We start from the raw sequence: 16,120 nt of genomic DNA on the forward strand, positions 1-16,120 counted from the left end.
TTACTACTGCCCAGAAGTCAATAACCCTTAGCTAAGGCAGAAATTGACTGCCTAGAAAAGACATTTTCAGTATCAAGATGCGTTTGTCAATTATTATCCTATTTAGAAATCATGAGCAAAATTAATATATTTTGGTATAATTGTTTCCATAAAAGGTGTCATTGTCAAGATTAGTAGTGAAATGAATGAGTTCATATCATATAAGACACCGTAAAAGGTTGTCACTGTTTTTATAGTATTGCAATGTAAATTTCGTATGTATTTTAATTTTGAAGAAAAAAATACAGTCAATTTTCACATAAACTCTATTACCTTTTATTCAGGAAATTGGAGTACATTTGGATAAAACAGTCTTAATCTACATACAACAAAACAAAATATTATGTCTTATCATTGAGAAAGGTATGAATGGAGCAAAGTGAATTTTAACCATGGTAAATGAAAAATTAACTCAAAAGAGAGCTTTTGTCTGGTATTTCTTATTAGAAATGAATGCTATGAAGTTTGACACTTAATGAATACTGTCAAGATATTAACCTCTTACGATGTGTGTGCGCATGTGAGTGTGTGTATATGTGTATAGTTATCATGTTTATAGTAAAGAGATATATAGAAGCAATATATATCATTTAAAATCTACTGAAAAGCTGGATGTGCATTAACTAACACATACAAACATCTTCGATCTAGTGAATAATAAGACACAAAGCAAAGAAAAGCTGCTGGCACAGGTTCATTCACAGCTGATACAAAGGAAAGGCCATTGTGACTCAGGACTTCCAGTAGGAAAATCTGTCCAAAGACATGAATATATGACCCAGGAGGGTATCAACTCACATCTCAGAGCTCACTCCATTTTGTCTCAATTTGTCACTTGCACCATCTACAAAGTTTCCCACAGAATCCTATGTAGCTGTGTGTTTGAAAGTCCTCAGCATGCAGCTGTTATCACACAGAGGCACAGATTGGTTGTATCCCCAGAATCCAAAGAAGCACCAGTATCTTTTTTTTCCTCAGAAAAGATCTACCAAAGAACTACTGTCAGCAGAAGACATTTTCTTCCTTTGAAAGATACAGCTCCATTTCATAATGCCTTCTGTTCCCATTTCCTCCTTATTGATGTTTGTTTAATGAGGAAATGAGAGAAAAGTACAAATTTCATTCCCTGAATCCTGATTGCTAGTCTTTTGTTTTCCAATCCAATCGTATATGATTAACAGAACCAGCCATTTTTGCACTGCATGTGTTGTGGGCCACACATGATTAAATACTTTTTTTAATGGAAGCAAAAAATTAGGAAATAAAATAAAAGCATATTTGTAACCATTTTTAAACACACAAGCCTATTTCTACCAATTTAAATGTAACCAGGCTAGTCTGCAACATCAAACGTTAAAGAACTGCCAGACATTTGCTCAACACCATCATGAAGGTAAATATAATGAAATCCATACATGCCTGGACTAAGAAGCCATGCTACCAATATACATTATCTACAAAGCAGGCAGGAAGAAATTCTACAAATTGTTTGAGAAATAATCCAAGACCTAGGGCTTTCATTTGTGCTATGTTCAGAGGAGATTCTATTCTCAAAATTGAGAGTGCGTTCTCAGGAGAGGTGAAGCCCTAACTAATGGGCACCACAGATATCTCCAAGAAAGTACCAGAACTCCTGGATCATCTGTTCTTCAGAGTCAGAAACATCAAAGAGCAAACCTGTCCATTCTAAGGCATATGTCTGAGATGTTCATTCTTTTGAATATATCCAATGTGTCTGCATTTAAAAAAAAAAAAAAAACAGGCAAACCTAATTCCCTAGGCTATAAATCACTCTAATGTGGAATGAAACGTGTTAGCTGGTTGTATTACAAAGCCTTTACTTCATATTTAATAGGCACCTGCAATTCCAGCATTATACAAAGCTCTCTACTTTGCAAATCTTTAAAAACCCCACTTAATTTTCAGCACTGATTTCCTGCAATCTAGGAGCTTATGAAGGGTTCACTGTGTTCATACAGATCTATGCAAAATGTGCCGGAGCTTCCTTGTCTGTGATGGCATTCATCTGGAGGTGAATCCCAAACTTCTATCACTGGCATGCTTATTTCCGACTACAATAAATATTCTCAGGATGAAAGCTGAAGATTAGGGAAAGACAAGAATGAGGCCAAATAACCAGCAGGAGGAGAGATACGCGCAAGCAGCAGACAGCTCAGTAACAATTCTCCATACCACTGCAGTGAGAGCTTAAAGATCCAAAGCCCCTGCACCCATTACCGTCTCAATATTCTTAAAGGGATTAGAGAGTTTCTTAATCAACTGCTGAGACACTGAAAATGCCTCGGAACTGGATATTAGAAAGCTGCGTATTACTAAAGCGTAAAGATAGCTTGAGAGCCAAACTATGGAAGAATGTTAAATGAAAGATAATATACAGGAAAAAATTGACAAAATTACCATTCTTTCCTATAGCTCATAAAAATAAAGGCCTGCATTTGCTAATATACATAGTAAAATAGTATGTAATAATGTGTAGTTAAGAACAGATAAGTTTCATGTCTCTTTCCTCCCATATGCTAGAATAAATTCTATAGGATGAATAAGAAGAAGCAATCAGATGTGCTGTATGGTCCTGCCTAGTTTATATCTTTATTGCTCTAATAAGTTCTACCTGGTCCAACATTTTCAATGCAATATGTGCTTGGGTATTTTAATGAATGTTGAAGATGATCAGAAAATATTTTCACAGGTCTTACTGGATAAACATGTAAAAATAGACTTCTAATGAATGCCTCAGAGTTATAGCTTCTTTCGAGTTATATGTTGTAGATGAGAGAACTCTAGTAATTCTGCCACTACCCTTATATATAAGAGACACACTGCTTGCAGGACAGAATGTGTGTGTGAAAAACCAGAAATCATATTTTTTCATCCACTTTCAGTTATAACACTTTACTATTAAAAAAAGATAGTGATTAACTCATATAGAAAATTCAAATTTTAATGAATCTTGGCTTATGGAGAAAGGGAATATAAATCTAAAGCGAAATGTCAATCATTGTAATATACCTTTCAAGTTTTATGTTTTTGATGACTGACAGCCCAATAGGTTGTATCAAACAAAGGCAAAAAGGCATGTGTTCCCTTCCAAATGAAATGTTTGACAGGTTTAACAGTTATCTGAACTAGCAACTGATGAAATCTTAAACATGGAGTTTATATAACTCCTCATATATATGAGAGATCATATCTTTACATATCTACAATTTATTTCTATAGAGTTATATACATGACAGGTATGCTCTCTCTTAAAAGTTTCCAAGCTATGAGCATTGCTGCTTAAATACTCTGACTTCTGTGCCTCTGTGGCCTTGTAGAATGATCTTTCTTTCCTGATTTGCAGTCCCAGTTTCTCACTAACAAACCTGAGAGATGCTTAAGGACTATAGCATGTACAAATTCAGAAAGAACGTTATTTGGAAAATGAATTTCAAGAAATGTTTAAAAGTCCAGTCTATGATTCTTAATTTCCAAATAAGCAGCCATGCCAGATGCTACCTAAAAGACTAATATTATGAAGAAGGAAAGTCATCATTTTATTCCAACACATGGAAATGCCAGACTATGTGCAGACCTGCTTATGACTTAAGGATGTTGAGGACATGCAGTGAAAGATCTTCTAGATTTCGTCTTGTTTTTCCCCCTGCTTTGTTCATAAGTAAGTACACAAGCACTAAGGGTTTATATCTAGCATAGCCAAACCAGACACATCAAATCTGTATATGCACACCAATGCTGTGCAAACACTTAGCCTTAGACAGATGCAACAACAAAAGATTAAGCCCTTGACAATTGGTGGTAAACCAAAGTCCTCTAACCAAGGAATTAAAAAAAAAAAAAAACAATATGGAGAATAAAAATAATTGCAGAAACTGAGCTTAGATGGAAATATGATTGTAAGGCCTCACTCTCATACTGTATACTGTAAAATAATGTACCTGAAAAACTAATGTATTAAATTTTCAATTGTAGTATTTGAGCTGTAATTTACAGATTTGATATAAATCACAGTGAATTGTGATGGAATCTCATTCTACTTTTGAGTTCTTTCATTCAATCTCAGTTTTCTGTTTTCTGCCTTTTTAATTTAGTCCACGTTAACAAGAAAATTCTACCTTTCAACTAAATATTGAAGGTGCTCATATATAAAAATAAAACAGTATATTGCATAAGTAAAACACTTCCAAGTTTTGTTATTATTTTCAATGCCGGAATATGAGAACTATACATTTTAGACCAGTGATCTCCCTCTGATCTAGTCATGACCATATTGTGAAAGAACAGGTGCTGGTAACTACCTTGCCAGTCTGAGGGGATATAGCTCAGTGGGAGATCCCTGGATTAAAGTGTGCAACTACTGAATTTTAGAACACACAAGCAGTCATGACACAAGCAGTATGCACATCATGAAAAATTGCTCCTATCTCAACATCAAGTATTTAACCCTGAGAAATAGGAAAGCATAGTTTTGGTAGCTTTAAGAGAATTTTAACTATAGACATTGCCTGCATTTTTATAATATTATGTATGTAGTCACACCAAAAAAAGTCTATTTAATAGAATGGCATTTTTTTGTATCCATTTTCCATGAGGTTATCAGGAATGGATGATACAAAGTATCCTGAGCTTCATAGAACTATCAAGTAGAAAACAAAACCAAACCTCAAATGTCCCAGTTAAAAATGCAGGAGGGAAGGTCCTTGGTGTGAATGACCAAGAGATCTTTACCTAAGAAGTTCAAAGCAGTCTCTAAAAATGGATCTCTTACTTCCTAAAAATGAAAACTGACTTCAAAACCAAAGAAAGGTATCAAGGGCAAAGGTATAGCATTAAAAACCACAGTTTTCAAATGTATTTGATTTTGAGGTAAGGGCAAATTTTCTTGATGTGTCTACTGCACAGTCATGCCTGCAGTGTATTCTAAAATTCTGGAGTTGAAAACATGCTTACATTTTTACAGGCCTCGCATTAGATTCCATTTGCACCCTTCATTCTCAATTGCATTTTTGTCTTTCTGACAGTTCTAAATATCAGCTCTGTGACTGCCTTATGCATTCCGTGTGTCATAATAACATTGCAGTACTGATTCTGGTGGATTACTCAAAAATGAAAAGTAATCACAAACGTAATATAGTATCTCTAAATGATTGGGAATTGAGGCAATTCCCTTTGAAACTGTAAAAGCACACACACTTGCTTGAGTACAGCTTGTCTACACATTTTCAATGTATAAATTCTTCAATCTATACATAAATGTGCATCTGAGCAAATACGTTAAAGCATAAAAAGTTAATGTCAGGATGCTTAAGCTCTAAAATGAGCATTTCATTTAGAAAATTAAACATAGCTGTTTACTCCGAATCAAACTCTGGTGATGCTTTTAGAGATTGTTTGATTACTTGAAGAACTTGTCAAGTGTAAACAGATCACTGTTCTTTATGTTAACATTTTCATTTATTCCCACTCTCCTGCTGGAGAAAAACAAAGCACATGGGACCAAGAAAATTAATTCCCCAAATGCTGTCAACCAAGTTGGGAAACAGCAATAAACAGCTTACTGTAAAGCCTCCAGCTACAATAAAACAGCTGTCAATAGATGGGCAGAGTTGAAATGTGCAAAAACAGGTCTGTGGGATAGGATAATATGAAAGGAAAAGGAGAGCATCTCTGGTCCTAATAGGCTAAGGCTGAATCTCAAAGAATAGAGCTTAGATGAGCAGAAGGCATTGTGACATAGGACCTATTAGCTGGGGACCTTTCTTAGGTCAGGCCAAGGACTGCTGTAGGTGAATCCCAAACTCTGTATTAAAGGAGACTCTATAGACGCCTAAAATTTGAAAATTCACATTTTAAATCCTATTATGTCAATGATTGCTTTCTTTCTTCTTTTAGGCAAAACTTTATTGTAAAGCCACCAGTTGGAATTTAGCGTCTTGATACCTTTTCAATCTACAGCGGTGAATTTTGCTTTGATTGCTGTGATCTTTTGCTTAAAGCTATAAATTCTCAATCTAGGAAGACACAGGACACTTTAAAATTCTTTTTAAAAATTAGTGGCAGAATGAATTGTAGAGTTGTTATACTGAAATTAAAAAAGGTTCAGTAAGATAGAGTCAATAGAGGGAATAATTACAATTAGCTCATGTTTTATTTGTAAACACACAGGTAGACTGCAAAAGAGAAAGTATCAGACCAACTAAAAGTCACTGCACCACAGACCAGGTCAGGATGTAGAAACCAGATGTTGCTCTTTCATATTAATAATACAAAGTAGTGGTATTTAAATTTGGTAGCCTCATATTTAAGATTCTTGAATTTTCCAAATGTTGTCCAGTACCACAAAGGCAGAAGGAATACTGATAAAGACAATCACGTCCACATTACTAAAAACAAAATACATAAACACAAAAAAATCCACCCAAACCACATGTTATGTATTGGTCTATAAATTCATTGGGTAGAATTTGGAGTAATAAAACTTACATTTTCAATGTTGTAAACTACAAGATTTTAGTTTGTATAAAGGCTACTAGTTGAAGCAGAGGAGTTAAGCAAAAATAAAAACAAAAAGGGTTTTTTTTGTTCTAGTTTATAAAAAAAACATCTTAAAGAGTTATCATAGAGTTCAGTGAACACAATTTTAAGAAACTATATATAATTTTTGTCCTTCATTCACAAAGATAGCCTTTCAACCCTAACATCATGTCTATGTGTCTGTTTACTGCCACTGCCTCTCTACTTATTTCCAAGATTCATTTTCTCAAGTATGACTGCTGTGGTTGTAGGTTTTTTTTATTATGAAAGCTTCTAAAAGATATAAACATTCCCACTTCAACAACTCCTTTTCATCGGAGTGAATGTCAGCTATTTTTCAACATTAGAATGTATAAGAGAAAGCTACAAAATGCCTCGTGGTCTGAACTGTGTCTGGAATATACTGTAGATTCAGTTACTGAGTTACTTCACACCTTGTCAGCAAGATGATGTCATATAAACAAATGTCTTTATGACAAACCAAGCTTCGTCAGAAGATCTCTCCAAAGCTTTGTTGAACCACTTCTGACTAGCATTTACATTCTTTATAGTATTTTAGCCAATAACTGTGGGAAAATCAAAAGAATCTGGCCTGTATTTTACTGGCAATGTCCATAACACTGAAGTAAAAGAAATAATAACCTTGAGAAGTAGACAGGCAACTCTTTTTTTGGGAAACAAAGAAACCGACTGCAGATCTCACCTTAAAAGTTTCAGTTTCTACTAGTTCTTTTCAAGGAATGATGGAAACCAAATCACATGATACATAATTGGTCTTAATAAAAGAAAAAACAAAACTTTTCTTCATTTTCCACTGGGATAGAAACTTCCAATGGCCAGTTAGTTTCATCAGTTATTTTTCTTGCATTAATTGCATTATTCAATAACTTTAAAAATCTTTGCTTTGTTTCAACAGTTTCCAAAGTTTAGACACCACTCTCTTCTCAAATGCTGATAAGGCTAGCATGAAAAACAGAGGTGTTCTTCTAACTTCCACTTATATATAACCTAACAGATTCCTTGAGCACTTCAAACTGATTTTATTACTTTAGGAAAAATTTTCCTGTGCTTTTCAGCTTTAATATACAATGCTCTATATATTTAATATTTCAAATGGAGATATTCCTTTTATAGTAATAGGAATTTATACCTAATATTCTAGGAGCACCTGTGCCATCCACTGACAAAATCCTTTTTATTATACCTTACTCTCCTGAAGCCTCAACGTCATTACAGAGGAGCCTCTGAATCTAAAAGGGGTAAACAGTTTCCATAAGATACACTCCTCTAACACAGCTTCAGGAAAATAAAACAAAACAACTACTACAACAACAAAAAGACCCCTTGATTTTCCAGAGACTCACCAATGACTGCCAAGACAATTCTGCAAGTGAATTTTGTTTTACTTCGTTTTCTGAGATCTATATTCCTAAGGGTTAGCAGTGTGGTGGTGGATGGGTCACCAGCAGAGATGGACTGCTGAAAACAGACCTTGGCTTCCAAAAATCCTAGAAAGTTGATGTGCTGAGAGCAACTCATTAAACAGCAAACAATTGAACTTAAATGCTAGTTGCTCCAGAGGAACTATCATTAAATAAAAGGTATCTTTGGCTGTACTACCAGCTTGATCCTTCCCTTCCCCCCTTCTTCTAGCTACTGCAGGATTGGCACCTGGCCAGCACAAGGGACATGATACCCTAGTGCCATCTACAGGCTATTATCGACATTCAAATTTTGTGGCAACAGACAAGCACCAAAGAAACAAATTAGACAGCGCTGCATTTAAATCTTTATTAACAAGGAATTATTAGACCTAAGAAAAACTAATTCTGGATTTGGTTGAAATATGAGTTTCTCAGCCTCTTAATCCCTCTTCATATGGCATATTTCACAGTTTAAAATGAGCTATGACAGATCGCTTATGCATTACTAAGATGAGAAAGTATTTACAATGGATTCCTTCTTTTCTGTATAAATTAGTAATATTAGAGAGAAAGCATTCCTTTTTTTTTCTTTTCTTTTCATTATGGACACTGACAATCTTTCCATGAAAGACTCATTTTACTATATTACAATAAAATAACTTGAAATCAGGGAGTAGACTTTCTATATGGCTTAGATGCAATCAATCAACAATCATGTGCTTCACAGCTGATGTACAATTAATATCTTACTACCTTTTTTAGAGTATAAAAAAACATTAACCCCTTTAACAACCACAGCTCCAGCTTAATTGGTGTCAGACCTTCAAATGTCACTTAAACTTGATATTTGAAGGTGACTTTTTAGATCAAAAGATAATGTGAAAATCTTGAAGGAGGTAATTTGGAAACCCCAGGAGTAGAATTGGGCAAATCAGGATGGGTTTTCTTCTTGAGAAAACATTATCTTGGGACATTTTGGAATAATTTCCTCTTTTCATCTTTGCCATTTGAAGGAAACTGGGAGGTTAAATAATTCTCAGAACTCGGAAGTTTCAAAGCTGTTCTAAAAATTCTTGACTGAGCCCCAGAGGAATAAAAAAGGGGTCAAGTTTTTTTCCCTCCTTGTAAGTAAACTAAACTTAGGCCAAAACAATAGACACACTGGCACGTTAATACTGGTTGACTGGGCACTTGTATGCAGTACTTATAGACCAGTAAAAGTGCTCGTTTACCTGTCTGGTGTGTAAGGGCCCCTTGGTCTTGAAGCCTCCTTGGGAGCTGCACTCTGAGGCACTGAAGTGATCTGAACTAGTGGAGGAGCGTTTGGAAAGGGTGTCGCAGCCCCCAACAAAGGTGTTGTCCAAAGGGAGCTCCTGAATGACATGATGCTTTTTCACGGAAACTGGAGTGTCTGGTTTGAGATGAAAAGCAGGCTGTGGAGAGGCAGACTTGTAGTGCTTGGCCAGGTCAGGGCTGTTAGGCTTGAAGGTTGTTGGAGGGGCTGGTCCCCAGTCAAATCTTCCTATACTTTGCTCCTCCAGCTCAGCAGGCAGGCTTATGGTCCCATTGATAGGTTCATGAACTGCGTCATCAGGTTTGGACTCTTCAATAGTCACAAAGTTCAAAAGTGAACTCTTGGGCGACTTTCTTTTCTTCCGTTTCTTTTTCTTGTTCTGTTTATTCTCCTGGTTTGGGGACATCCATTCAGCACCTTGCTTGCTCCTCTGAGCTGCTTTGAACCTCGATGCATGGCGACAGCGTACCAGAACGGTGACAAAGATTACAACTATGACCACCATAGCCCCAGCGACGATAGCAATCATGATGGTGAGATAGTCCTCATTTTGATAGGGTTGGCTACTATCTCCTATGTTCCTGTCCAGTGGGGTCTCCATAGTCCTGCGTATCAAGTCATATATGTACGAAGCATTCCCTGCAGTATCGTTCACATAAAGAAAGACTAGCACTAGAGTGTGCAAAGCCTTAGGATACCCCAGGTCACTTATGTTCACCACCAGACGGTGCAGACCCACATCAGTAGGTGCTGGTTTTTCTTCTAAAGTGATATTGCCCGTTACTGGGTCAATCCGAAACAATCCTTTGTTGTTCCCACTCACTATTGTATACTTCAGTTCTGCATTCATTCCAGTGTCAATATCCACTGCAAAAACTTCAGCAACCACAGAACCTGGAATGGCTGAGAGGGGCACCAACTTAAACGAAGTGTTGGATGGTGGAGAAATGACAACTGGACTATTGTCATTGACATCCATGACATTGATAGTTACTTTTGCAGTAGAGGACCGAGGTGGCTGTCCTCCATCAGTGGCTTTGACATCAAAAGTGTAGGAACTCTGCTGCTCTCTATCGAAGGAGACATTTGACTTTATGACTCCTGAATAGGGGTCCAAGACAAAATTTTCATTGTCATTTAGAATGGAAAGAGTTACGGCCTTATTCTCTCCAGCGTCTTCATCTGTCACTGTAATCACCCCCACAGTGCTATACTTTGGCAGATTCTCAGACACAAAAAACTGAAAATGATTATGAGTAAACTTGGGGCTGTTATCGTTCTCATCCAGAACCGTAACTATCACTGCTGCTTGGCTTTGGAGGGGAGGGGTCCCATTGTCCCTGGCAGTTACTGTAAAAATGAATCGCTCTTGTTCTTCCCTGTTAAAGACTCTGGAGGCTGTCAAAACTCCTGTCTTTCTGTCCAGATCAAAGAAGGAGGCATTCGGTCCGAGCTGATAAACAATGTCTGCATTTTTCCCACTGTCTTCATCCGTAGCACTGATAGTTGTTAAGTATAACCCACGTCGGTTGTTTTCAGAAACTGACAGCTCAATTACAGGCTGGTTGAAAATTGGTGGGTTGTCATTTTCATCCTCAAGTTTAACCCTTACCAGGGCAGTCTGATTCAAACTGGGCTTCCCAGAATCTGAGGCAACAATTTTAAAGCTGAATTCTTTGGTGCCCTCGTAGTCCAGCAAAGAAGAGGTTTCTAGCAGGTACTGGTTGTCATACACCGCCTTCAGATGAAATGGGACCTCTCTTTCAATAAAACAGATCACTTTGCCATTCACATCTGTGTCTTTATCTGAAACTGTAATTAGGGCAATCTTTGTATTGACTGGATCTTTCTCTGATAGATACACTGTGCCATTGATGGGACTTATGATGTACCTGAGGTCAATGTTTGGAGGGTTATCATTTACATCTGTGACATTGATGGTAACTGTGGCTCTGGCAGGAGTGGAGCTGCCATCACTAGCCAGCACTGTTACTTTGTGAATGGCTGTCTCCTCCCTGTCTAAGGACCTCTGAACTGTAATCAGCCCAGTTGTGTTATTTAAAGCAAAGAGTCTTTTGGTTGCAGGGGCGACCTGGGCACCAAAAATGTACCGGATTTCAGCATTGCTGCCTATGTCTGCATCAGTAGCATGGAGCTGAATTACAGAGGTCCCCACAGGAGCATTCTCTGGAATATGCACCTCCACTTGACCCTCTTTAAACACCGGCCTGTTGTCATTCACATCACTTACTGTGACCTGTAGGATAGCTGTGCTGGATTTCTGTGGAGTGCCTCCATCCTCCACTTTGATTTTCATCACATAGGTGTCTTTCTGTTCTCTATCCAAGTTCTGCTGAACAATCAATTGCGGCCACTTTTCTCCCTCTGGAGTTTCCACGATATCCAGTCCAAAAACACTCTGCCCATTTAGCAATTCATAGTGCTGCACCCCATTGAAGCCTGTGTCAGGGTCTGTGGCTGAGGGGATTGGAAAGCGGCTGTTGATCAAAGTGTTTTCTGGGATGGAAATATTGATGACAGGAGACGGAAACATGGGGGCATTATCATTGGTATCCTTGACAATGATCTTGATTTTGATCAGCCTGAAAAAGTCATTGGGGAGGATCACCACCTCAAGTTCAAAGAAACACTCATTCTCCTCAGCATAAGAAGCGCCAGCACAGAGTTTCTCTCTGTCTATTCTGTTGGACGTTGTGAAAATCTCCCCAGTGCTGCTGGATACTTTCACCAGAGGGGCATCCCCAGCTTTAGAAACCAGTCTGTAGACAAGGCTGGCACTGGTCCCTGTGGCAGCATTGATGTGAGAAATGTTCAGATCCTTTGGTATATTTCCTATGGGCACATTTTCGGGCAATTCCTCTCTAATAGTGTAAATAAGTTCTTGAGCTATTGCGGAATCCAGCCTTAAACAGGCAATCAGAGCAGCCAACAGGTAAAAATCCCTCAGGTCCATGATAATGTATTTATTTTCTTTACTTGGATTTTAGAGTTTAAAGGTTTCCACTGAGGAATGATGCACGAATTGCTAGAGGAAGTGTGCATGGGCTGGAGGAGGCATTACATCTCATCTCTTATTTGGAGACAGCCACTGTCAACACAATTGTACAGACAACATTATTCCTCAGCAAATGAAAACACCGTCACAAAACATCAAACCATATTCTCACTCCATATTAGTAAACATGACAGTTTGCTCTGCCACAGTTTACAAGTTAACTCTGTGGCCAAATCACAGAATGTCCCCTGCTTGTTGCATTTGCTCAGAGAAAATGAAAATTCGTCTACTTTTGAATTAAGGGCAGCAGCTATTTTTGCCTGGGAACCCCCACCCCCACCCCCCATTGCACTGATTTTTTTTTTTTTCATAACAATGTTTAATTCAAAGCGTGCCTTCCTGTTCTGCTCCTCCCCTCCCCTTGCTTTGCCCACCTCCTGGTCTCCAGCCCACCTCCTCTAGTTGTTTGAGGTGGAAGTGAAAAAAAAAAAAAAAACCCTCAAGTGTTTGGCTATGATTGCTGCCAACTGCTTTGTCACATGTTCAATATGATGTGTTTTCTTCTCTGCCACACTGAGTCATCTCTTCCTCTCAAAAGCCTGCTTCTCCTTTCTCCCAGTTCTTCAACTGCCTTCTAATCCAACCTTACTGGGAAATGAGCATCAGGACATGCTGTTGCTGCTGCAGCAGTAGTCACTGGCCACTACGTAGTCTGTATTCTTATTGCCTCAGAGCACGAAAGCAACACTTCACATTTCTTACTCAGAGCCTCCTCTGCTCTCTCCATATTTCCACATTACCCCCATTGAGACAAATAAACACATTAAAACTTTTAAAAAACACGTATCACAATAGACAATTGCTTGTCACAGAGCTGGAGCCGTGTGCGGGGATGGAAGTGAAACACAGCCAACATTCCTATGTAACACCACGATGTTTTTCTACTGAGCATAAAAGAGGGAAAAATGCAGTTTCTTAATCCGGTTTCTCATTATAATATTAGTAACATTTGCTACACATAAATACCGCAACCCAGTAACACACGTAAAAGAACTTCCGCTCAGATGCCCCTCTAACTGCAGTTTAAATGGGTGCAAGGCTCCAGGCAGCTACCCACTGGAGTAGGACTGGTCAGTTCCCAGGCTCTAATCTTATCTGCATTAGGCTGCACAGTAGCTGATGCCCGCGATTAGTTCCAGCAGAGTGATGCAGGTGGGGTTGCAGATACAGCCCAGTAGGTAAGCTCTGCCCCAGCCTGCTACCCAATTACAAACACCTCTCGTCTACACCGAGGACATAACTAAGCATTGCATTTCCAATTGTGCATGCGAAACTTTACACTTACGTTTAGTTGCCTCAACCTTTCCCCTTTCCCGGTAGGCTGCAGTTAAGAAGGATTTGTTCCAACGCATAGAAAGCCATGCATCTGGTAGCACCAGTTTGGGGGAGAATTCAGAAGCAGCAAAACGTTTCCTCCTTGTAAAATGTGTGGCTTCGGGCTGGCAAATTAGCAACTCCCGAGAACAAATTCACAGATTTGTCGTTAGTCATTCTCTTCACATTTCCTTGGTTTTTACCCACTGGGTCTGGACTCTTCTGGTATTTAACACAGAGCACATCCAGTTGCACTTCTTCCGCTCGGGAGTATATCCCACAGCATCCAGCCTACCATTTGCATCCGTTGGCAATACTGCCGAAGTCTCTAACTTCTGGTAGGAAACGTCAGAGTTGGGTGATGGTGATTTCTGCCGGGGTGCCAATTGCCCGGCAAATTCTTAATCCGTGAGCTCTTTCGCGCTTCAGAGACTGAGGCTCTCCTTCCTACCTCGCGTACTCTGGTCTTTCCCTTCTCTTCTGCCCCACTCTCCTTCTCCCTCTCCTCTCTCTCCTCTCTCTGAACTGAATTTCTTGATATAACTCTCAATAAGCCCAGAGGGAGGGCGTGACGGCCGAGGCCCCGCCCCGAGGTCCTGATTGGCCAGCATCTTGCAGTGCGGGAGGCTGCAGAGGGCTGCGGGAGGGGGCGCGGAACAAGGCGCTGACTGTCTCCGGCCTCCCCTCCCCAGCGCCCCTCGGCAGCCACAAAAACCTGGAGAAACGATCCCGGCCCCGGGAGAGCTGGCTTCCAGGACGCGCATTGAGCATGCCCGGCCGAGGCCAGCACCTAGAGAAGCTCTGGAGCTTGCAGCGGCGGAGCCAGGGCGGTGCGGTTGCACCGGCGCGGAACCCGGGAGCCTATATTTTCGCCACCGAGTGATAAGGATCATTGAGGCCGCTCTTTTCTTGATGTATTTCTGTCTGCAATGTGGAAGGGGCCAAAATACAGAGATGGCTGAGGCTAGCAGCCACCCCTCACTGAGGAGTTCCGGCCAGCAAATCCTGGAGCGCGTTAAACCATTAAACCGACTCTGTGCCCCCTGCTGCAAATTGAGGCATTTGCTGGCAGGGACGTCCGAAGGAAGGGCGAAGAGGGCGGAGAGCTAAAGATAGGGCAGTAGAAATTTGCGTCTCGGTGGAGAATGGAAAGAAAATTAATCTGGGCTTTTACTGCGTGCGGGGTCACTGAAACTGCGTAGGGGAAGTGAACGTTGCAGCTGTGGTCCCTCGGCACAGCCGTAGCCAGTTCGCGGTACAAAAAGTCTCCTTTCCCGTGAGCAAATCCTGCTGCGACCGCCTTTGCCCTTCTGCTTTTGCATCTCAGGAAACCGAGAGAACCTAGCTCGCCAGACGGAGGTTGTACATGAGCCCGCTGCCAGCTCACCTAACTGCGAACTTTACTTCCGAAGGCCTTGAAGGAATACCGAGCAGCTGTTAGCCAAGCTGCAAAAGCTCCTTGCCCCTCCTGCACTTTCTGCTGGACTCCTTTCCCTGCCAGGCACGTCTCTGACTCCCGCTTTGTACCACATCCTCACAAGTTTGTTTCTCATTTTCATGCCAGGGCTGCATGGGATGCTTCAGAAAGTGTTAACCTGTAATATTGCCCCCAAAGCCCTTTCAGTCTTTGCCTCACTCATAAAAAGTAATAATAATAAAAAAACAGAAAACAAAAACAAAAACCCAGTAAGTTAGGAAAGTTTAGGTAATTGGAGGCACCTATGCCAAACAGGTGCCTGACTAAGTTTGAAATGAAATCCTATTACTTTACCAACATTTCCCCTGCCTTGAATGGTCTATAAAGATGATCTGAAGAGGTCTTAACGCATGGTTAACTTTTGCTAACTTAGAAGAATAAAAAAGGGCATTCATTTTGAACCGTGTGTTTCTTATGCTGTAGTAGAACATAATTTGGGAGTATATTTTGCTTGTTACTATATATACTTTCTTTTTAAGCACGGAAGTTTATTTTTCGATGGCCAAGTTAAAAGTAAAAACAAACAAACAAAACCCCAAGCCTTTCAAACTGTATGGTGTATAAATAATCTGATTTTTAGCTGGCTTGTTTATGACCACGATTTCCTTATATACAAATTTAATCACTGATTATTATTGAAACTTTTCCTCAGGTGCATACTCACAGTAAAAGTGCGGTGTCTTAAAAGTTCACTATGAATTCGTTGTGTGGTAAGACATTTTTCTTATAGGCAATATGGTGATGGTGCTATCTCACACACATATTTTATGTGATAGGGATAAACACGGACTAAGGAAAGAAGGACCCCTAAGTATCCTATGTCAACAGAAAACAATCATCAGACAACAACACTACTGAGTTAAAGGTTGATTCTTTTAATCGTACCTCAGTGTATGATCATTTACCGTTCACAAAATTAAAGCTAACACATCATTCTCATG

General features: G+C 39.6%; 1 protein-coding gene across 4 annotated transcripts in view; it reads right to left on the reverse strand.

Annotated features, from left to right (window-relative positions):
* Window positions 1-14,246, reverse strand: part of Pcdh9 (protocadherin 9) — a 939,572-nt gene extending 925,326 nt beyond the window's left edge. For 2 of the 4 annotated variants that reach the window (XM_051160898.1, XM_051160896.1), the window contains exons 1-2: window positions 13,674-14,246; window positions 9,251-12,421 (exon numbers count right to left, since the gene is read on the reverse strand). In XM_051160898.1, the coding sequence (XP_051016855.1) occupies window positions 9,251-12,286 (3,036 nt within the window). In that variant the 5' untranslated portion in view covers window positions 12,287-12,421; window positions 13,674-14,246. The remainder of the gene's footprint in view (window positions 1-9,250; window positions 12,422-13,673) is intronic. The other 2 variants (XM_051160900.1, XM_051160897.1) reach the window with 1 other exon arrangement.
* Between the last annotated feature and the right edge of the window lie 1,874 nt (window positions 14,247-16,120).

The sequence above is a fragment of the Acomys russatus genome, chromosome 18, assembly GCF_903995435.1.
Source record: "Acomys russatus chromosome 18, mAcoRus1.1, whole genome shotgun sequence".
NCBI lineage: Eukaryota > Metazoa > Chordata > Mammalia > Rodentia > Muridae > Acomys > Acomys russatus.